Source organism: Gorilla gorilla, chromosome 6 (genome assembly GCF_029281585.2).
Source record: "Gorilla gorilla gorilla isolate KB3781 chromosome 6, NHGRI_mGorGor1-v2.1_pri, whole genome shotgun sequence".
Classification (NCBI taxonomy): Eukaryota; Metazoa; Chordata; class Mammalia; order Primates; family Hominidae; genus Gorilla; species Gorilla gorilla.
In genome coordinates this window covers 62,575,916-62,599,914 of record NC_073230.2, presented here as the reverse complement: position 1 = coordinate 62,599,914, position 23,999 = coordinate 62,575,916, and the positions used below count along the sequence as shown (strand labels likewise).

Genomic DNA, 23,999 nt, shown 5'->3' with positions numbered 1-23,999 from the left:
TAAGAAAATATAAAAGGAACAAAGAAAAGCTAACAAAAGGGTAGTCGCCTTAAACAGATACTCCAACAGATTAAACAGAAAACATATTACAAGAACACAACATTTCCCTGAAGTAAGAATCGAGCAGTCTTGGGAAAAAATGATATAGAATGTCACTTTTCATTGAGATCCTGTTTGTCACTGAATCTCAGTTGCAGAGAAAGAATCCTTTAATCACATCAAGGGGACAAGGATGGGACAATCTGAGGTAGCATCAGATTTCCCTTCTGAAACACTGAGTGCTAGGATGTAATGGAGTATTTATCTTTCAACTAGATTATAAAGAAAAGAAAGTGATGCCCAAATTTACATGCACCCACATCACTAAAGTATACAGACAGGCATATTCAGGTACGCATAAACTCAGGAAAAACCGTGTCCTTAAGCTCCTTAAAGAAAACCACTTGACAATAAAATTTAACTGATTAAGAAATAAGTATTAAAATGAAGTTTCAAAACTATGATCCCTTTCCCTCACGTGAGTACTCACAAAGCTCTCTTCCTAAAAGATTAGTTCTACATTGCAGCAATAGGACAGGACACGTCCTGATTTTTATATTCCTATGAGATTACTCTGTGTGTGTCCAAAAATTATACTCGCTTGAACTGTTAATATCTCTCTTAGGAAACAGGAAGGAAAAAAAGGCAATGAAAGCGTGCCTTCTATGTGGGTTTGTGAGGGCTGCCATAACAAAATACCACAGACTGGGAAGCCTGAACAACAGCGATTTATCCTCTCACAGTTCTGGAGGCGGGAGATCTGAGATCAAGATGCCAGCAAGGTTGGTTTCTTCTGAAGCCTCTTTTTTTAATTTGTGCATCTTGTCCTGGTGTCTTCACATCACCTTCTTTCTGTACATCTGTGTCCATAAGAACACCTGTCATATTGGATTATAGCCTACACCTCTGGCCTCAGTTTAACTTTTATTTATTTATTTTTTTGAGATGGAGTCTCTCTCTGTTGCCTAGGCTGGAGTGCAGTGGCCTTATCTCAGCTCACTGCAACCTCCACCTCCTGGGTTCAAGCAATTCTCCTGCCTCAGCCTCCCGAGTACCTGGGATTACAGGCGGTGCAACTCCATGCTCATCTTATTTTTGAATTTTTAGTATAGATGGGGTTTCCCCATGTTGGCCAGGCTGGTCTTGAACTCCTGACCTCAGGTGATCCAACTGCCTTAGCCTCCCAAAGTGCTGATTACAGGTGTGAGACACCATGCCCAGCCTCTCATTTTAATTTAATAACCTCTTTAAAGACCTTATCTCCAGTGGCCAAACCCTGTCTCTACAAAAAAAAAAAAAAAAAGAAAAAGAAAAAACATTAGCTGGGCGTGGTGGCACATGCATGTGGTCCTGGCTACTGGGGAGGCCGAGGTGGGAGGATCGCTTGAGCCCGGGAGGTTGAGGCTGCAGTGATCTGTGTTAGCACTACTGCACTCCAGCCTGCGTGACAGGGTGAGACCCTGTCTCAAAAACAAACAAACAGACAAACAAACAAACAAACACAGAAAAGACCTTATCTCCAAATACAGTCAAATTCTGAGGTCTTAAGAGTTAGGCCATCAACATGTGAATTTTGGGGGTGGCACAGTTCAGTCCGTAACATCCTCCATATCTCAAATAATGTAAAAAAGTGACTTCATGCCGTCATAAGTCATAATTCATCATACAGCTCCAGGGGATGTAGTGAAGAAGCCAGAACCCCTTACCTTGTTTAAACAAGTCAACGTGTTATAACAAGGTTTGTGGTCAAACTGGACTCTGTCAATGGCTTTGTCTTGGGAAAGGCACTGGGCTTCTCAGCATCTTGACAAAAGGATTGACTGGGGACGACTGCGGTGGCCCACGCCTGTAATCCCAGCACTTTGGGAGGCCAAGGCGGGTGGATCACCTGAGTTCGGGAGTTTGAGACTAGCCTGACCAACATGAAGAAACCCTGTCTCTACCAAAAATACAAAAATTAGCCAGGCATGGTGGCGCATGCCTGTAATCCCAGCTACTTGAGAGGCTAAGGCAGAAGAATCGGTTGAAACCGGGAGGCAGAGGTTGCGGTGAGCCGAGATTGTGCCATTGCACTCCAGCCTGGGCAACAAGGCTCAAAAAAAAAAAAAAAAAAAAAAAAAGATTGGTAGTGGAGGGAAAGAGTGCAGGAGCCTGATGGTGCTTCAGCCAGAGCATAAAGGAAGCAGTGAGATGACTCTAGTTTCTCTCCCTCTCCTAGGATCTTATATTTTATTTCTAATTTTTACTAATAGACTTTAGCTTAAGGGTAGTTTTAGCTTTTCAGAAACATTGAGTAGAAAGTAAAGAGGTACCACAACCTTTTACACATCCTCCCTGCACAGTTTTCCCTATTATTAATATAGTACTAGCGAACATTTGTTACAACTGATGAACCAATATTGATACACTATTATTAACTACAGTCCATAGTTTACACTAGGGTTCACTCTGTATAGTTCTTCAGGCTTTGACAAATGCATAATGGCATGCATCCACCACTGTAACATCACGCAGAATGGTTTCACCTGCACTAAAAATTCCCTGGGCTCCACCTATTCTTCCCTCTCTCTCACCCTCCCTCAGCCCCATCAAGACCTGGCAGTCACTGATCTTTTTACTGTCTCTATAGTTTTGCCTTTTCCAGAATGTCCTAGTTGGAATCATACAGTGTGTATTTTTTCAACTGGTTCTTTTACATAGCAGTATGAATCTGAGGTTCCTGCCTGTCTTTTCAGGGCTTGAGAGCTCACTTCCTTTTAGCATATTCCATTGTTTGGGTTTATCACAGTTTGCTTATTCATTCATCTGCTGAAGGACATCTTGGTTGCCTCCAAGTCTTGGCAATTGTGAATAAAGCCGCTATAAACATGTGTGTAAGTTTTTGTGTGAGCATAAATCTTCCTGTTATTTAAATACCGAGGAGTGCAATTGTTGGATAGTATGGACTACGTTTAGCTTTCTAAGAAACTGCCAATGTGCCTTCCACAGTGGCTGTACCACCGGCATTCCTACCAGCAACGGAGACTTCCTGTTGCTCCACATCCTTACCAGCACTTGATGTAGTATTTTGCACTTTAGGCATTCAAATAGGTTTGCAGTAGTATCTCATTGTTGTTTTAGTTTGCAATCTCCTGGTGACAGGTAATGGTGAGTACCTTTTCATATGATTATTTGCCATCTGTGTATCTTCTTTTATGCAATGTCTGTTCAGATCTTTTGCTTATTTATTTTTTATTTCTTTTTTTTTTGAGACGGAGTCTCACTCTGTTGCCCAGGCTGGAGTGCAGTGGCAAAAGATCTCGGCTCACTGCAAGCTCCGCCTCCCGGGTTCACACCACTCTCCTGCCTCAGCCTCCCGAGTAGCTGGGACTACAGGCACCTGCCACCATGCCCGGCTAATTTTTGTATTTTTTGTAGAGACGGGGTTTCACCGTGTTAGCCAGGATGGTCTCCATCTCCTGACCTTGTGATCTGCCCTGCCTCGGCCTCCCAAAGTGCTGGGATTACAGGCGTGAGCCACCGCCCCCGGCCTTTTTGCTTATTTTTTAATTGGGTTGTTTTCTCCTGAAATATACTAAGAACCTTAACATGCAGTAGCAGCACTGCACCCTGGGGAGCCTGAAACCCTGCACGGCTGTGTGGAAAGAACATGGCCCTGTGCCAGATCCGTGGAGACTTACTATGTGGAAAGAACACAGCCCTGCATCAGATCTGCGGAGACTGGCCTGGGCAGAAATCAGCACGGGGCCAGCCCAGAGGGTGGCTTTGTGTGTCCGAGCAGTTAGACTTCTCTAATACAGGCCAATGCAGGAAAAGAAGTCCATTAGGCAGATTCAGAAAGGTTTTTGTTTTTGTTTTAAGAAAATGATCATGAAGTAAAGGGAACAGTGAGTTTCAGGAGGAAGTAGTCAATTGAAACTGTTTACTGTAATTGATAATATAGAGTCACTGGCAACTAATTCTGTGATCTCTAAATCTTTCGAGTCAACTTCACCACCCTCTTCTGGTTACTGCATTTTTAACTAAATAAGATGGAATAACTTTTTTTATAGTACTTAAAACCTTGTTTTTTCAAAAAGGGTTTGAGGAGGGGAGAAAACTTTATCTGACCTCATCACATTTAACTCTTAAAATATTCCTGTCTAAAAGACTCTTTATATGTTTGAATCTAGGTCCAGTCTTTGATTTTTCCTGGGGAACTGCTGACACTTTCATAATTTCAACCACTGTGTCAGCTTCATTTTTAAAAAGATACAGCTCTTTCCACTTTGTCATCATACCTAAATGAAGTAATACAAAACAAAAAGACAGCTGCTATGGAGTCCTTGGTTCTCCATAGATCTTCTTAAACTTTTTCTTGCTTCAGGCAGAGATTCAAGAATATAAATGGAATATTAATTCAGCTTATCTCAAATGATGTTATTAATATTTCATGTATTTTTAAATGGAGAGGCAATTTAAAATTTCTGCTATATATACATTCAATTCACACTCAGTACAATTTATGTCAAAATTTTTAAAACTTGATTTGGTGATCTATATATTGACTTTGTTCCATCTTATAAACATTTTTAAACATACAGAAAAATTGAAAGAATTATTCAATGAACATCTTACACCACAACTAAGTCTACATTTAACATTTTGTTGTATTTGCATTATCACCAGTCTATTCCTCTAACCATGAACCTGCCCTTTTTAAAATCAAAATAAGTTGCAGATACCTGTACATTTCCCTCCTAAATGCATCGACAATTGTATAATTAACTAGAGCTCAATATTTGTTGAGTTTTTTTTTTTTTTTTTTTTTTTTTGAGGAAAAAGGCACAGACCTGCTGCTATGGATGGAATGTTTGTGTGCCTCCAAATTCATATGTGGAAGCCCAAATGTGATGGCATTTGGACGAGGGGCTTCTGGGAGGTAATTAGGTCAGGAGGCTGAAGCCCCATGTTAGGTTTAGTGTTCTTACGACCAGGAGGAGAGCTGGTCCTTTCTTTCTCTCTTCCTCCATCTCCCGCAATGTGAGAATGCAACGAGAAAGTAGCTATCTATAAACCAGTAAAAGCCTTCACAAGAACCTGACCATTATCTCTGATTTCCAGTCTCCAGAACTGTGAGAAATAAATGTTTGTTGTATAAGCCACCACTCTATGATACTCTGTTACAGCTGCCCACGTTGACTAAGACCCCTGTGAAACCCGAAGACCTGTTAAATTACAGAGCATTACTTTCACTCCCCAGTTCCCTCACCCGCCTTCTCAATCTGTAGCCCCAGGTAAACACTGTTCTGATTTTTTCCACCATTCATTATTTTTGCTTTGTCTAAAATTTCTTGCAAATGGAACTGCATACTGTGCCTTCTTTAGCATAGGCTTGTTTCACTCACCATGTTTGTCATTCATCAATGTTGTGGCAGAGAGTTTTCTTTCCTTAGCTATGGAGTACTATTCTGTTGTGGGACTGTACCTGTATGTTTATTCATTCTATTGATGGTACCCTGTTGCTTTTAGTTCTGTTATCAATAAAGTTACTACGAACATTCCTGTACAAGTCTTTTTGTGAATTTAGTTTCATATATCTTCAATAAGTACCTGGAATTGGAATTGTGGAGCCATAGGTGGTGTATATATGCTTCATATTATGATAAACTACTAAACTTTTCCCAAAAGGGTTATGCCATTTTACACTCCTAGTAACCAGGAATTAGAGTTCTAGAGTTCTGATTGTTACGTATTTTTGCACACATTTGCTGTTATCGGCCTGTTTTTTTTTTTTTTTTTACAGACGGAGTCTTGCTCTGTTGCCCAGGCTGGAGTGCAGTCGTGTGACCTCAGCTCACTGCAACCTCCACCTCCCGGGTTCAAGCGATTCTCCTGCCTCAGCCTCCTGAGTAGCTAGGGTTACAGGCATGCGCCACCATGCCGGACTAATTTTTGTATTTTTAGTGGAGACGGGGTTTCTCCATGTTGGTCAGGCTGGTCTCAAACTCCCGAAATCAGGTGAGTAGACAATTATAACAATACACTGTAATGAAAGTTATTTGAATGTGGCCTCTCTCAGATTACCTTCTGGTACACATCTCTTTTTGAACCAGATTTTCTTGGATAAGGGGAACCACTGTATGTGTTACTTGATTTTCTGTGTTTTGCTGAAAATACTGTCAACTCAGACATTTGGTGGTTGGGGTGAACTTGCCAACATGTGATTTTATGTTTTTTTTGGAATGAATTATTTTTTTGAAAATTATTTATTGAGCATTTACTGTGTTTAGCACTTTACTAGATGCTATATTATACCCACTTGGAGCTTATGGTCTAGTAAGGGGATTTACAGTGTAGGGAGACAGACCGAGGAATAAATAAATACATGTTAATACAAATGCTATGCAGCAAATGAAGAAGGTATTGTGAAAAAAGGAAAAAAGAGCATGAGATAGACAGGATTGCCTTAGATGGTCACTATAGGCCTCTAAGGAGATGACACATAGGCTGAAGTCCTAGGGATGAAGAACCAGTCAAACGCATCTCAGTCTGTTCAGTATTTAAAAGTGACTCTTAAAGCTAAGGCAAGGTATGTGTAGTGTGTATGGACCACCTACAGTCAGATATACGGAGGTGTGTGACCTCTAACCCTGACCCACTGAATCAATATCTGGAGGTTCTGGGGTTACAAATTGCATTTACTAAAAAACTTAGGAGATTTCAGTTACTGAAGAAGTTTAAGAAGCACTGAGAGTTATAACACCTCTTAATGTTCTATCAGCTATTTCTGAGTTATACTGTTCCTCAGATCCCGTTATGCTCCATTGCTAAAAGGAAATATGGCCGGGCGCGGTGGCTCACGTCTGTAATCCCAGCACTTTGGGAGGCCGAGGCGGGTGGATCGCGAGGTCAGGAGTTCAAGACCAGCCTGGCCAATATCGTGAAACCCCGTCTCTACTGACAGTTTCAGCCATCTGGCGGGGGGTTCCTGGAATGCATCCTTGTGGGTAAGTGGGGAGCTGTGTGTACATTACGACCATTCCCGTAACCAAACCTAGCGTTTGACAAAGGACGGCCTCAATTACAGCGGCATTCATTACCGTGAATGACAGCCAAAGTCAAAGTTTGGGGTGGGGATACTATTTTGAATTAGGCCATAACATTGTATTGCTCATAAGCTTCATTTCGACCAACATTATATGCATACAAAAAGTATGTACCGTAAGGACACACATCAAGCTGGACCGCAGGAAAAAAAAACACAACTTAGGATTTACCTAGTCAGCCGCTACTAGAGAGCAAGCACCGCGCAAGGCTGCTGGGGCTCGTGCTGTGGACGCGAGTGGGTTGAGGTCGGGCTGGTGGGGTAACCCGGGACCCAGCCGGGAAAAAACAGCTAACGCTAGACTCACACCCCTAAGGAAAGCCAACTCCCCACTAGCGAGCTCCGCAATGCATCTCTTCCAGGAAGCGTGGCCGGGACGCACGTCGCGCTGCGCTTGCGCACTGAGGTTTCGCGTAAGGAACCAATAGGACGGAGGAATGGGCGGGCTGTTGGCAGAAACCCGGATTCCGGTTCCGGTGGGCCTCCATCAGCAAGCTCCAGTGCTACGTGTCCCTGGCATTTTAGGTGTCGGTTGGGCAGGTGAGTGTCTTCCCACCGGTGCGTACAGGCGAACGGGGCGGCCACGCCTTTGCGACTCTTGGGGGCAGCGGGCGTGGGCGAGCCGGCGTGTCTTCCCGGGCGGCCGTCGCGGGGCGGGCGGTGAGTGGTCCCCTGGCTCAGGTCTGGGGCCGGGGTCTGGCCGCCGACATCCCACCAACTCGGCCTCTGGCGGAAGGCAGACCCAGGGCCGCGGACTCCCGGCGAGCTGGGTAGCCGGCCCTTGGGGCTCCAGGGCTTAGCGTCCTGCCCCGGCGTCTTCTGTGCTGCAGCCAAAGATGAGGTCCTGCTGCCCGATCCCTTCGGGGTTGGCTCTGTGTGCTGGTGTGGAGTCCTGTCTGGGAAGAGCTGTACTCACCTCTGGCCCTGCCGCCGCTCCCGTGGTTTAAAGTGAGAGCATTGGTCTAGAGTCTAGTTCGAGAGATCATAGTTGGTTTTTGGATCTCTACCCCGACACTGAGTACGGCATTGTGTGTAGCGTGCGTTTTTCTGGATAAAGAATTCTTAGCTTCCTTCGTGACAACTATGATTACAAAAAGTTTAAGCCCTTTGGATTTCAAGAGCAAAGTTAAGTGAAATACTGAGAAAACAGACATTACTGTGTTTTTGCCCCCAGAACGTTGCAGAATTCCTGGTGCTTCATTGACATTATTTCATTTCGTTGTCCACACCCTACACTAAGTAAGGAAACTGGGGCTTACAGAGGTTTACATTCCATAGCCAGTGATTTGAACTACCACCTGGCCACGTTTCTGAGTACTGGAAATGGAAGAAAATACAAGTAACACCCTGGCCGCTTTACTTACTATAGCAGTGGCTCTCAAAGCTAAGATCTGATAACATTTCTATTGGGTAATAGATTTCCTCAAAATAACCTGTATGGTAAAATATATAGCCCTGTTTCCTTAAAAGATGTGTTCAAGTCGAAAAGTTTGGAATTTAGCTAGTAGCTTCTCAGAATTTGCGTCTTCCTTTAGCCATTCTTTATACTTTAGAAAAGTATGTTGTATTGGCACGTTTTAGAAAAATCAAGATTGAAATTCACGTTTGCCTCCATTCTAGGCTCTTGCAGCACCATAGTTGGCATTCACTGTACAAGACACTGGCTTCTGCGTAGTTTAAAATAAAATATGGAAAGTAGTTGTTGGATCTCAACACTGATGGTTCCTTAGGAGCGGTGAGGGGACTGTAGAATGAGAAATGGATGGGACTGCAGAGTGAGAAAAGGAATGGATGTGTTACCGATTGCGTAACCTTTTTTAACCTTTTAATAGAGGTAGGCTTTTTATATTGCGTGTGCTGTTCTTTGTCAGTGAAGATATCATGAGTAAGATCTGTGCTTTTCTTATTGCCTTTGATAATTAACTGAAATTTGCAAAAATAATATCAATTTAGGCTTTGGAGTTTGTTTTTTGTTTTATTTTAGGAGGTGGAATTGACCCATGTTAGACCTGAATTCAATGGCTGGTCTCATTTACATCTTTATATAAATGAGCAAGTGCTTATTGTATGATAACCAATACCAGTGAGTATCTTTTTTGTTTTAAACAGGCAGTCATGGATCAGGTAATGCAGTTTGTTGAGCCAAGTCGGCAGTTTGTAAAGGACTCCATTCGGCTGGTTAAAAGATGCACTAAACCTGATAGAAAAGGTAATTGCTTGACTATGAGAGAAAAAACTAAATCTTTGCATTTTCTAAGCCTTTTGTTTGATTAACATCTTGATTAATAGCCCTTGCATTACTTTTATCAACATTTTTATTGATTGATCCTCCGCGACGGCTTTTTAACATTGTCACTTCTTCCTAAATTTCTTACTCTTGTCTAAATTTTTATGTATTTTCAAATGGTGTAAGATTATTTATTACAGCCTTATGTTCCATATAACATTTTAGTAACATTTTATGACTTTTAGTATCTTACATATTTCCTATTTGGAAAAGCTTTGAAGTCTCCCTACTCAGCTCCCACCCCAATGAGCAAAACCTTAACATGAAACCAACAATATAGTTTTTGCCAAACTAGAAGGTTAATTTTGTTATTTATCATGATTCATGTGTTAAATTTGTCTACTTTTATTCATTCACTGAGTTAGGAGCTGGTAATATAATAGAGAATATAACATGTATATAATGTAGTATATAATAAAGAGAATAGTCCTTGCTGTCATGGAGCTTAGACTCTTATCAAGGAAGACTGTCATAAACAAATTATTGCAACTATATTTTTTAATTACTGCTGTGGTAAGTATTATGGAAGATAACTAGAAGGAAGTCTGACAGCACATAATAGGAGGACTAACCAAGTCAGGAGATCAGGGAAAGCTTCTCTTAGGAAGTAACATAAAATGACAACATTACCAGTGTAATGTTTTATAAAATTGTGCTCAACTCAGACAGAGTCTCACTCTGTTGCCCAGGCTGAAGTGCAGTGACGCGATCTTGGCTCACTGCAACCTCCGCCTCCTGGGTTCAAGCAATTCTGCCTCAGCCTCCTGAGTAGCTGGGATTACAGGCATGCGCCACCACACCCGGCTAATTTTTATGTTTTTAGTGGAGCCAGGGTTTCACCATGTTGGCCAGGCTGGTCTTAAACTCCTGACCTCAGGTGATCTGCCCACTTCGGCCTCCCAAAGTGCTGAGATTACAGGCACAAGCCACTGGGCCCAGCCCAATTTGATTTTTCAAGTCTTATTTTTGGCTTCATCGTAATAGCAAAGGCACCGGACCCGTCGTTTATAATGTACCCAAAAAAAAGTATGTTTCTGCCCGTATAATCGATATGTTATGATAAAAATTACAATGTTAACATTTTAAAACTTAAGAAAAATAATGTATATTTCTTTCATCCATGACCTTTTTTTGTTTTTGGTATTTTCTGGTCATTTGCTAAGAAGAAAAAATATTTTTAGTACTTGCTGATGAACTCACTAGGACAGATATGCATTATTATTTGTTTCCTTAAATATCAACAAAACATGGAAATTTTAAAACCTGTCAAACAACTTGTTTACTGTTAATAGTCTCACCTTTTTATTTTTAAATTATGTATCTATTAACAGGAGAAATATATACTAGTTAAGTTCATTTATGTTGCTGATAGTTTTTTTCCCATACTTTCAGTGACAGTGCAAAAAATATGTGAATTTCCTGTTTTTAAATGCAGAATTCCAGAAGATTGCCATGGCAACAGCAATAGGATTTGCTATAATGGGATTCATTGGCTTCTTTGTGAAATTGATCCATATTCCTATTAATAACATCATTGTGTAAGTAAACTTTATGAAATAGACTAGGATTGAATGAAGCTCGAAACCATTTGAGATGACAGCCTGTTATTTCGTTAATATAGAGATGCATCTCTTGACTTTTTAGTGCTGTTGGAGTCTACTGATATTTACGATTACCTGATAATTGTGGGCTTTTAGATCTTACATGATCTTTCCAGAAATTCTGTGTGCTAGGCACTATTTTCTTTAATAAATAAAATTTTACAGAGTCAAGAAAGTATTAAAGACAGACACTCATATGTCACAAAGCCAGCATTGAAACCTAAGTCCTCTTTGTGCTGTTACCTTGTTAATTTCTAATGTGCAGAGCAAATGCTTCCCATCCAAAAATCACTGCTGTGATAGAATTCTAACTCTGGACCAGATTGCCTAGATCCAAAACCTTTTTCTTGTTATGCAGTAGCTGTCCTAGCGTCAGGCAATTTGCCTAACCTCTCTGTGCCCAGTTTATTCAGTGGGGATAATAGTTCTTACTTGGATTATGACTTTAAGTCATGTAAGGCCCCAGAAACAATTTGGGTAAGAATACACATGAAAGTTGTTACTGTAATGAGCCATTGATACTGATAGGAGAATATCATAACTTTTAAGTATGTTACTAGGCAAAAAAGGCTGAGAAACACTGGGATCACTTTATTCGTTTCCAAATAATTTTGCTTTTTAAATTCATTACAAGTCATTGGGACACCTTGTGGCATTGAGCAATTAGAGCAATTAGATAATTCAGTTTAGGGTAAGGACTTAGTATGAGTTTCAGTACTTACTTACTCTGTGATTTTGTATGCATTTAATCTCAGCCTCATGCACTGTTTGGAGGTAATAAAATCTATTATTACCTGATAATAATATCAGGTATATCAGTGCTTGTATCCATTAAAAGCACTGAGTAAGTGTTAGTTGAATTAAGTGAACAACCTCAGGTTCTTTACCTTTTCTGATGGTGATGGTGGCAATAATAATTAACATTCATTGAGAACTTCCATATGCTATTGAAATCTATCTAATATCAATCAGTAATATCAATTGATTTTATGGGGTGGTGAAGTTTGAAGCAATGATTTAAAAAATTTCTAAACTATAAATCTCCTAAATACTAGGTATTTTATCCCAGGTACTGGTACAGGTTGCCTTTTAAATGGCAAGTAACAATGTATATTGTCAGAGGGATTTCTTAAGTAGGTTACCATAGTTATTAAGGCAGAAGTGCCACAAAGTGATATTCAGGATCATAAATAGTTAGAACTAGATGGGCCCAAGTCACTGATATCTCATTTGTCAGTTCAGAAATCCCTTGTATTTTACCAGTGAGAAATGCCAACTGTAGAACTGTGGAATCACGGGGAGAATACTGAAGTAGAATGAGGAAATCAGTAAAAAGAAGTGGCAGAGTCTCTGTCAAGTCCCTTCTTTTTCATACTCGGTGCCTCTGCTCTTCCTGCTTCCCATTCTGTCATGAGACAGATTTATTGATAGGAAGTGTTTCTTTAAAATGATAACAAAATTAGTTTCCTGTGATAATCACCCTTCATTGTTCTTAGTTGTACCTTTCAGAAGAACACGTAAGCCCACCTTTTCCAATTTTTTGGTATACAAGCACCTTTCAAATTTTTTCCCCGGCCTTCACTTAACCTATATTTTTGTCCCTTTTGCCAGACATCACTGTCTGCCTTGGGTCATACTCAGGTCCTTCTTTTCATATTAGATTATGAGTTGTGAGGCAGGCCTGCCTTGTTATTTATATTGTATGTCTCTCCTATAGAGTCTGGTCCAGAGCCCCTTTGTATCCGTTCAAAGCACTGAATAAGTGTTTGTTGAATTAAGTGAACAACTTCAGGTTCTTGCCTTTTCTAATGGTGATGGTGGCAATAATAATAGTTAACATTCATTGAGAACTTTCCATGACTGTGTGTCAACTCATTTAATCTTCATGAGGAAACAGGCATGGGGAGGCTAAGTAATCTACTCAGATTGCATGGCTAGTGATAGAACAACATGGGAAACCTTTCAGAAGCTAGTTACTTAGAAAACTTTTCTTCTAGTTAAAAAAAAAAGGTTTCAATGTTTAAGAAGTTAAAAAATCTATCTTTAGATATTTTTTACCTTAACATGAAGGCCAATTAAAACATTTTGTGAGAGACACTACAGAAAACTTACTCTTTTCTCATGTTATGCCAGGACAGCTGTAAAACTGAAAGGAATCTTGCTTTCCCTGCTTGAAAGAGGATAATCATTGTTTAAATCATTTTGAGACAGTAGCAAGGGAAATAACTCATTGGGTTGAATTATCAGTTTTTTCTTATGATTTTTTTCTTCTTTTTTTTATAAGTATAGCAATCAAAATTAATATTCACAGTATTAGAATTTAAAATAGGCACTTGCTGGCCTTTTAGTTATAGCAATACTATTTAATAGCATAAGCATTTAAAATGCTAACCATTAAAGTATATGCTCAGGGGTATTTTATATAATAATTTTCTCTTTTTTTTGAGATGGAGTCTTGCTCTGTTTCCCAGGCTGGAGTGCAGTGGTGCAATCTTAGCTTATTGCAGCCTCCGCCTCCCAGGTTCAAGTGATTCTCCTGCCTCAGCCTCCTGAGTAGCTGGGACTACAGTTGCACCCCACCATGCCTGGCTAATTTTTTTTGTATTTTTAGTAGAGACAGGTTTCACCATGTTGGCCAGGGTGGTCTCGAACTCCTGACCTCAGGTGATCTGCCTCCCTCAGCCTCCCAGAGTGCTGAGATTACAGGTGAGAGCCACCGTGCCTGGCCCATTTTATATAATTTTCTTCTGGTAATGGAATTATTTTGCTTTAACATTACTAAAATGTATATCTGACTATGCAGTTTTAATGTTTTTGCTTTTAAAACTCAGAAGTTCTTCTGTAGAAAGGTGATTTTTGTTTTCATCATGACTAACCCAGATTTTGGAATGATTATGGTAAGATGCAGTGCCTGAGTACCTTGTGCTCATCTGCAGTCTATTTTTTGCTGGTGTGTTCTGCTGGTGTGTCAATGTTATCAACTTGAAAAGCTTCTCAACTAACCATCCTGTCATGTAGTTGATATTTTTTGTTATGTTCAGAAAGGCGTTATGCTAGACTGTTCCAAAATGGCATTTCCTGAATGAGCATTGTGAGTTTACACATAGACCTCTTCCAGTAGCCACATCATCTTTTCAGGTCCAGGATTTTAAAGTTCATTGTGCCATTCTTTTATGCCATCTTTAGATAGTTAGGTGGGATTCAAATAATTGGTCTTGAGCAGTTAAAGTTATAGCATATTGCATTTCAAATAATAATAATTATTAAAATCTTATCTATGCTCAGAAGTAATAATTTTTCTTTCTTTTACAGTGGTGGCTGAATACATTTTGGAAGAGAGTTTTTCATCTTAGAGATTGGTGAACCAAGTGTGAGGGTGTGAGAAAGTCACAGAATACAAATTTGCCTGTATGTTTTGTGGGGTTTTTTTTTTTCCTTTCAAGATGTTTTCTATTTCTAAATTAAAGTAATTTCAAAGTAAATGAATATCTCTTTTTTCTGTCATAGATACTTATCACATTTCAACGATAAAAAATAGTAATTTCTTTCTCTGAATAATTTGGTTTATAAGAGAAATGAAAGGGTTTGGTGAAATATTACACTTTCTGAGAGCTCTTCTGTTTTAGCCCCTTTATGCTAGTATTACAAAATACCTGAGACTGGGTAATTTATAAATAATAGAAATTTATTCTCACAGTTCTGGAGACTGGGAAGTCCAAGATCAAGGTACCAGCAGGTTTGGTGTCCGGTGAGGGCCTGGCCTCTGCTTACAAGCTGGTGGCTTAAATATTGTGTCCTCACATGGCAAAAGGGATAGACAGGCAAAGGGCCTTCATCCCATTCATGAGAGAAGAGCCCTTGTGACCTCCTCACCTCTTAAAGGCCCTACCTCTTAATACTATTACATTGGAGATTAAATTTCTTTTTATGTATGTATGTGTGTGTGTCTTGCTCTGTCGCCCAGGTCATAGCTCACTGCGACCTCAAACTCCTGAGCTCAAGCCATCCTCCTGCTTCAGCCTCCCGAGTAGCTGGGACTACAGGCGCATGCCACCATGTCTGTCTAATTTTTTGTAGAGATAGGGTATCGCTGTGTTGCCCAGGCTGGTCTTGAACTCCTGGCCTCAAGCAGTCCTCCCACCTCGGCTCCCAAAGCACTGTGATTACCCGGCTAAGCCACTGTGCTTGTCTGGAGATTGAATTTCAGCATGAATTTTTGAGGGACATAAACATTCAAGTTACAGCATCTGCTATCAGGTAAATGTTTATCTATGGTCCAAGACGAAACAGGAAGTAAAAGATGGTGATTCCCTATTAGAATTTGAGGGCAGGGTAGGAGTTTTTCTGTAAGCACTTAATTTTTTTTTCTTTTTTTCTTTTGAGATGGAGTTTCGTTCTTGTTGCCCAGGCTGGAGTGCAATGCCACGATCTCAGCTCACTGCAACCTCTGCCTCCCGGGTTCAAGCAATTCTCCTGCCTCAGCCTCCCAAGTAGCTGAGATTACAAGCATGTGCCACCACGTCCTGCTAATTTGGTATTTTTAGTAGAGACGGGGTTTTTCCATGTTTGTCAGGCTAGTCTCAAACTCCCGACCTCAGGAATTTTAAATAGATAGTCAAAATTATTATAGTTTAGACGCTACTTGAAATAGTTTCCTAGAGTTATGGTTAAAACTTAAAAGTGAGAGGTCCTCTTATAGATGTACTAAATCAGTCACTCTATCTTGAACACTGGAGTTCTGAATTTTATTAAGAATTCACTGATAAGAGTCTGAAATGAAAAGGGGACTTACCCTCTTTCCCCTTTAAAAAAAAAAGTGAAGCCAGGTGCAATGGCTCACATCTGTAATCTTAGCACTTTGGGAGGCCTACACAGGAGAATTGCTTGAGACCAGGAGTTCAAGACCAGCTTGGGCAGCATAGCAAGACCTCAACGCTACAAAAAATTTTTAATAGCCTGGTGTGGTGGCATGCACCTGTAGACCCAGCTGTTTGGGAGGCTGAGGTGGGAGGATCTCTTGTGCCCAGGAGTTTGAGGCTGCAGTGAGCCATGATTGCACCACTGCACTCAGCCTGGGTGACAGAGTGAGATCTTGTCTCTAAAAATAGAATACAAGCAGTAATTTAAATTTGAGTTTATTCCCCCTTTTTTAAAAAAGCAATTGCATTGCTTCAATTTGTTCATTCAGTGTTTAGTTATTGAGCTTTATTTCCCTACTTCTAATATTTTTTAAAAATTTGTTAGCAAAACACATGTTTACATGTTCTTTCATCCTCAGTAGGGTGGGGAAGTGTCTAATTAGTGTGGCTGGGCAGTATTCCTCAGTTTTGGAATCCACGGTTCAGAGATTCTGGTCTGTTTTTGTAGTAACAGTAACAAATTTTTCTGCCTACTTAATGAAATGTTGACAGTGTTTCAATCTTGAATGAATTGATGTCTTCAAAGATAAAAATACAGTGAAAGGCCGGGTGCGGTGGCTCACGCCTCTAATCCCCACCCTTTGGGAGGCAGAGGTGGGTGGATCATGGGGTCAGGAGTTTGAGACCAGCCTGGCCAAGATGGTGAAACCGCATCTCTACTAAAAATACAAAAATTAGCCGGATACAGTGGCGGGCGCCTATAATCCCAGCTAGTCAGGAGGCTGAGGCAGGTGAATCCCTTGAACCTGGGAGGCAGAGGTTGCAGTGAGCCAAGATCGTGCCACTGCACTCTAGCCCGGACCACAGAGCAAGACTCCATCTCAAAAAAAAAAAAAAATACAGTGAAAATTTGGTCATCTCTAAGCCTAAGGAGACCATATGGTCACATTTATAGCTATTAGCTGCTTAAGGGCCAAAATTGTATGTGCATATATATGCAAGTGCGTGTATACTTGTGTATGTTTACATATATGTATATATAGATAGACATTTACATACATGCACCTATATACGTGTATATTTTAAACACGGTAGAGATTCTGAAATGTAGACTTGCTGCTGGCAAATGTGTATTATGTTGTTGATTAAGGTGATTCTGAGCATTAATATTTTTTGACATAAGATAATTGTAAATTCCTATTATAGCATACATTTAGGCTGATTATTTTGATGACTTACTTGGTTCTTGACACATGAGCGGATAAGGTATTACATACATATTTTGTATGTATACATGCAAATGAAATGAGGGTTGACCAAGAATTCTGGTGATAGAGCAGAGGAACCTTCACAAGCAACAGTTGCATTTCTTAAGTAGGAAAGAATAAGTATATTTTTCTTAATTCACCCTACTCCTAGCATATATGAGAGCTGGCACATTGTGCTGTGAAACAGTATTAAACTTCACCATGCATGAATCACCTGAAGGAATTTCTTAAACATTTTCTGTTTTTTAAATACCTGTAGCAAAACATACTAATGCACTTCCTGTGGCAGTTCCCCAGTTTCTCTTCTTTGCAAGCAAAGTCATCTCGTTTTTCTTCAGGTTGTGTACCACGTGTATGGGTACGTGAACAACACGTTTTTGTTCACTTGTTTTTAACATCATATAATTGGAATCATGCTGTTTGTATTCGTTTGTGACTTGCCATCTCTCTAAAAATAGTATTTTTGAGGTTCATGCATGCAGATAACATAGCTGCAGTAACTGTGGTCCATTTATTTGCACTGGTATATAACTTACTGTTATGAAATTATTCCATAACTTTTTCATTTGTTTTATTATTGATGGACATTTGGGTTGTTTTCAGTTTTTTGCTTTCAACAATTGTTTTTCCAAGTTTTCTGCTAAGAATGTGGGTATACATGTCTTCTGGTATAGCTGTGCAAGCATTTCATTTGGTCTCATACCTAAGTAAAACTGCAGTGTCAAATTATGTCCATGTTCAGCCTTGGTAATGCCCATCATTTTCTGAAGTCATGCTAATTTCTACCCCTCCAGTAAGAGACTCCTGCTCTACATTCTCCTATTAGTACATTGTGCCTGTCTTCTTTTGTTTTGGCAGGTGTTTTCATTTACATTATGGTATTTTGGGATGAAGGAATTCTCAATGATAGTAATTTTACTGTATGAATATTTTCACCTAACATTTGTAACTTTTGTGTTACAAAACTTTTGTGTGTATTATTATTAATATTGTCAGTTTCTTATAGGATTACCCAGTCTCATCTTCACTGACCAGTGCTTTCCACCTTTCTCAAATATAAGACTCACCTGGGCACTTGCCCCACCTTAGATCTACCACATCAGCATCTCTAGATGTTGGGCCTTGGATTCTTTGCTTTATAAAAATGCTCTTAGATGGTGATTCTTAACATCAATTGAGATTGAGAAACGTTACCCAGCCACACAGCTCGTCTTTTCAGCTAAAGCCCAGCTGGAGGTCACTAGCTTGTTGTACTATGACTTTTGTAGTAGAAAATGCTCCCATGTAGCTACTCAGAAACATGGACAGCCTCGTTCAGAAAAGAATACTTCTGAAGAACGACTGCACAATTCTCATTCTAAGTTCATTAAATGCTGAGCTAAGGCCCACGCAACCAAGCAGAGCAGGATAGAGGTGAGTAAAATAAAACTCTTTGTATTTCTGATTCTTTTTTAAGGCAACTACCAATGCATTATTTACTCAGACCTCTCTTATCTCTGAGGAGTTAATTCTAACTGACAATAAGTCATCTCCTGTCAACGTAAAAGAATAAAGTGCGGCTGGGCACAGTGGCTCACGCCTGTAATCCCAGCACTTTGGGAGGCTGAGACGGGCAGATCACAGGGTCAGGAGTTTGAGACCAGCCTGGCCAATATGGTGAAACCCTGTCTCTACTAAAAATATAAAAAATTAGCCGGGCGCGGTGGCGTGCGCCTGTAGTCCCAGTTACTTGGGAGGCTGAGGCAAGAGAATCACTTGAACCCGGGAGGCGGAGGTTGCAGTGAGCCGAGACTGTGTCACTGCACTCCAGCCTGGGTGACAGAGTGAGACTCTGTCTCGAAAAATAAAAGTACTTTAATTTGTTTAATTCAATCTCAAAGCATCTGAACATCAACTAGGCATCAAAATAGTTCTCCTTTGTGAATAATTACATACATATAACTGACAAACAATGAAAGCCTGGTGATATTGCAGTTGCTAAAATGGGGAAGATGAGAAGGGTAGATGTTGGAGAATGGCTAGGAGTTTGCTTTGGGGAATGCTGGTTTGAAATGACTATTAGTGAAGTAGATGTTGAATGTGCAGTTGGATATACTGGTCTGGAGTTCCGAGGAGATGTTTCAACTAGAGATACGGATTTGGGAATCATGAAGCCAGAAGAAAGGTTTCCAGGAATCAGTGAGCAGGTGAGCCAAATGCTGCTGGTAGGTTATGTGAGATAAAGATCGAGGTTTGATACAGGCTTAGCAATGTAGAGGTTGGTTATAATCTGGAGGGCCTGGCTGGGGTGGTTCAAAAGACAATGAGGGGAGTTGAGGAGTATGGACAAACTGCTCCTGTGATTTTTGTAAAGGGCAGTAGGTTAAAGGGGTATTCGGGTTGAGAGAGGATTTATTTTTAATATGAGAACTAGCAGTGTGTTTTTATGGTGATAGGAATGGTCTGAGGGGAAAATTGATGAGGGGGTGAGAAGAAAGGGAGTCTGGTTCAAGTGGTAGTGGGAATAGCTCATTCTTGCTGATGAGGGAGAATATGAGTACAGAATCAGACTCTTTCCAAGGAGGAGAAGACGGGAGGAGGCAGTGAGGTTGAGGACACATGTCAGAGAATGACAGAGTAGTTCCATGGAATTCAAGCTAGGTAAGAAATAGAAGGCAAGATGTGCATGAGGGACAACATAGACTGTGCGTACCAGAGAGGTACAGGTTTGTTTAAATTGGGGTCCTTAGGAGAATTAACTAGAAAGGTAGAATTGCTGGTTGCAAAGTACAATGCTTGGAATCGAATTATGGAGGGCCTGTAGTTATTGGTAATGACCAGTTGTAACATTGGAAAGACCATGGGATTCAGTAGCTAATACAGGTTGAAAATCAAGATTCTTGGAGGTGAGGAAGTCAAGAAGCTGGGAGGCCAGTGTATTGAGAAGGATTACGTTTGTGGGTATTAAATTACCGTGAATTACCATAGAAGTAGGGTTGGAAAGAAGGACAGTAAGCCCGGAGCCAAAGTCTTCTGGGGCATGGTGTGAGGGCACAATGACCGGAGGTGAGTGCTGTTTCAGATGAATACTGTTAGGAGGGATAGTGGATGCTGCTGACTGATGATACACGTGTCAGAACTGGAGCGTGGAGCTGTGAGAAGAGGATGATCTCGAAGTTGCTTTGAGGAACAAGGAGAAGCTGCCTGCCCTCCAGCCCCAGCCTTGTGAGTAGGATGGGAGAGGGAATGAAATCTCCATGGATAGGGCTGCTGGCTATACAGTGCTGGAACAGCATAAGGGGAAAGGAAATGTTCTGAAATGAGGTTGAAGTGTTTGAGATTCTCTGTAACTTACCGTGGATTCTGATGGGCAGCATGGAAGGGTTTCGGGAGTTAAGGAAGGGTGAAAGATGGAATCAGAAAAAGAGAAATAAGAGAGCAGCTTATAAGGGATGGTCAGGAGTCTTGGTCTTCTGAAATGAGTAGGAATTAAGGGCATGATGGTTTTTGCCCTTCTTTTCCTGAGAGTAGTGAGGCAAGGTAGTGAGACTCACTGAGGCAAGGCAGTGAGACTGGAGGATGGGAGGGTGTGATTCTGAGGCCCACTCTTAATGTGCTGGTGGTGCTAGGAGCAGAGCTTCCCACACTGCAGTGTGCAGATGAACCACCTGAAGGTCTTGCTGCAGATCCCAGATCGGGAAGTGTGGGAGGGGGCTGAGATTTCACATTTCTATAGAACTTGCATGGACTCCCAGGTGATGCTGATGCTACTTTAAGGAACAAGGGTAGAGGAGACAGAAGATTTAGTTTTATCGAGAGCCCATTGGCTCCTGCATTGGAGGCATTCGTGAGAGTATTCTTAATACTTAAACCCGCTTGTGTGTATCGGGTGGGGTGAGAAAGGTTTTCCTGAGGAGCATATATTGTAGAGGAAACTTTAGGATACATTGGATTTCAAAAGGCAGATACCAGAGGTAATACGGGTGTTGTCTCAAAGGATGGGTACATGTTTTGTTCCTCAGAGTTTCCTAGAGTTGGCACATTGCTTTAAGAGAAGCTGTGACAATAGGACAGTATCAAGAAACAATCAACTTTGTGCTTTTTATACCTGATCATTTGAAAATTTACTTTTCCCAAGTCAGTCAGAGGCAACACATTGCCTGCCAAAGAAGGGACTAGTGTGGAGTGAGTAAAAGGAGCTGTACAAAGTCAAAGTTCAAGTTTTATTCAACGTACAGGACAGGGCTTTTGAGAATCAAAGGTAAATCTTGAGGATAGGAAGGCACAGGGTAGTATATGGATAACAATAGAACTAGAAGGAGGTAGGTGTGTAGAGGAAGTAAGAGACCACTGTCATCCTCACCTGCTCTTGGGTTTGTGAAGAAACCAGTGGATCCTAGAGGAGTTGGGGTGTGGGCTAGGAGAGGAGGAGGTCTGACCTGGTAGGAAGTGAGGGAGGGAATGAGGCTCCCTCTTAGACAGAGGCCAGTACTTTTTGGGCCACACCAGGGAAGCACCCAGGGAGAACTTAGCCCATATTTGTAGACCATTTCCTTGCAGGGAATGAATTTGGAGGGAATAACACAAACTGTTCTGGAAGAAAAACTATGTGGCTCTGCCTCATCCTGTGGGGTGTGGGCCTTCCATGGATGCTGTCAGAATAATGCCAGGTATTACCTGGCAGGCATTTGACTATTTGTGCTTCAACTCTCTCCTGGCCCCCATGTGACCTACCCTATGAGGATGACTCTCACACTTTTGTAAAAAACCAGAACACTCATAAGCTCTCCTAGGATGGCAACCTTGGACCGCCGAATGCAGTAGAAATGTGGAAAGGGTGGCACACAGGTATGTTATAACTACTGTAGTTACAAAGTTAATCCCTATTAACATTTTAAGAGGCAATTTTAGGGTGTAAACTCTGCAAAAGCAGAGATCTTTGTTGTTTTCATGGATGCATTCCACAAACAAAATAGTGCCTGACACAGGATATAGGTTCAAATATTTATTGGCGAATAAATACAAATGGTTACCATATTAATTTTCTTAAAATCCCTTGCATGTTAGAGAAGGTAGTACTGAAAAATGCTTCAGTGAATTTCCAGCCGGTTTATATCATAATGAAAGGTCCACCGTAAGAGTGGATGTTGGGGAGATGTCTGGCGTTGGTCTCAATGTAGGTAGGCATAATGCAAGACAAAGAAGCATAGGTGACTGCAAAGATAGGACATGAGAAAGTTCCCCTATAATGAAATGAAAATTATTTTAGCCAAAAGCTTCCTTTTGTCATAGTAAGTGGTGATACATTGCCAGCCACAGGAGTCTAATGGTCTAAGAGCTAAGTGGAAGTTTAGCTTAGGTAGTAATAAAAGAACAACATATGTAATTTCGGTGATGGGTCCACTTGAAGCCCAAACCTCACCATTACACAATATATGCATATGCAACAAGTCTGTACATTGTGAACCCTGAAAATTTGGGACAGGTCTTAGTTAATTTAGAAAGTTTATTTCCTGGTTTCTTTTACGTTGTTTTATATATAACCTTTAAATATGCTTTGAATTAGACAAAAATTTTTAATCTTTTTTTAAAAAAGGACACACTTTTTTTTTGCAAGAACATTTTCCTACAATATATGTTTATTGGAAAATACCCAAATAATGAAGTATCTATTATTTAATTTAATATAACTTTATATTCTAAATTATGACCGGTTTGTCTGTATTTATCCCATTACATGTACCTAGTTATTTTAATTGGTTACCTAGATTATTTATGAAAACTCTGATAATCATGAATTTAAAGTTATGAAACTGCTATTGCAAAATTATAACTGAAAGTGAAACAAGATTTGACCTAACTAACTCCATCTTGCTCTTAGCCTCCACAGTGTACTTCTTCATTCCTGAGCATCAGCTGAACTAACTTTGGGAGGAACTTAGTTTATAGCTTTGAAACAAAGATAACAGTGCTTTCTCAAAACAAACCTCCTTATTGCCAATGGACTAGACTGCCTAAAGCCCCAGGCTTAGAAGTTATGGTAATCTTACTAAATTCAAGATGCAGCTATTTTCAATAAACCCCTATCAATGTCTTATTTATTAAAAATTACACAAACATTCTGTTTTGGGCTGGGTTTATAGGTTTGAAACCCCTATGACAAATTTTGACATCTTACAGTATTTGTCAGGGATAAGTATGAAATTGTTTGATTAATAAATGCAAAACAAAAAAGGTATGTTGGCAATTCTTAAGACATTTCTAATTTTTTTTTTTTTGCGGGGGGACTAAGTTTCACTCTTGTTACCTAGGCTGGAGTGCAGTGGCACTATCTTGGCTCACTGCAACCTCTGCCTCTTGGGTTCAACCGATTCTCCTGCCTCAGCCTCCCAAGTAGCTGGGATTACAGGCATATGCCACCATTCCCTGCTAACTTTTGTATTTTTAGTAGAGATGGGGTTTCACCACATTGGTCAGGCTGCTCTGCAACTCGTGAACTCAGGTGATCTGCCCGTCTCGGCCTCCCAGAGTTCTGGGATTACAGGCAAGAGCCACCGTGTCCAGCCTCTAATATTTCTTTACCAATCATTTTAAAGCTAGCGTATTTATTAAAGAATTACTGGCTGGGTGTGGTGGCTCACGCTTCTAATCCTAGCACTTTAGGAGGCTGAGGTGGGTGGATTACCTGAGCTTAGGTGTTCGAGACCAGCCTGGGCAACACGGTGAAACCCCATCTCAACTAAAATACAAAAAAAAAAAAAAAAAAAAATGTGGCGGCAGGTGCCTGTAAATCCCAGCTACTCAGGAGGCTGAGACAGAAGAATCAGTTGAACCCAGGAGGCAGAGGTTGCAGTGAGCCAAGATCACGCCACTGCACTC

The 23,999-nt window shown here is 40.6% G+C and overlaps 1 protein-coding gene and 1 long non-coding RNA gene across 4 annotated transcripts in view; one reads left to right on the top strand and one right to left on the bottom strand.

Moving 5' to 3' along the window:
- LOC109027827 (uncharacterized) overlaps positions 1 to 7,517 on the bottom strand; it is a 45,599-nt gene extending 38,082 nt beyond the window's left edge. The window contains exon 1 of one of the 3 annotated variants that reach the window (XR_008667254.1): positions 7,299 to 7,517. This is a non-coding gene — a long non-coding RNA (uncharacterized lncRNA). The remainder of the gene's footprint in view (positions 1 to 7,298) is intronic. The other 2 variants (XR_002006911.3, XR_010134676.1) reach the window with 2 other exon arrangements.
- Positions 7,518 to 7,540: 23 nt separating this feature from the next.
- SEC61G (SEC61 translocon subunit gamma) lies at positions 7,541 to 14,496 on the top strand. Its single transcript, XM_019031629.3, has 4 exons — positions 7,541 to 7,666; positions 9,236 to 9,335; positions 10,849 to 10,951; positions 14,327 to 14,496. Exons 2-4 carry the CDS (start codon positions 9,242 to 9,244, stop codon positions 14,334 to 14,336), a joined length of 207 nt encoding a protein of 68 aa, XP_018887174.1. The 5' UTR covers positions 7,541 to 7,666; positions 9,236 to 9,241; the 3' UTR covers positions 14,337 to 14,496.
- Positions 14,497 to 23,999: the final 9,503 nt, after the last annotated feature.

Bases quoted from the DNA above. Each gene is read 5' to 3' on its own strand.
- SEC61G (XM_019031629.3), top strand. From the start codon at position 9,242: ATGGATCAGGTAATGCAGTTTGTTGAGCCAAGTCGGCAGTTTGTAAAG. The intron at 9,336-10,848 runs GTAATTGCTTGA...TTTTAAATGCAG, and splicing joins CACTAAACCTGATAGAAAAG to AATTCCAGAAGATTGCCATG.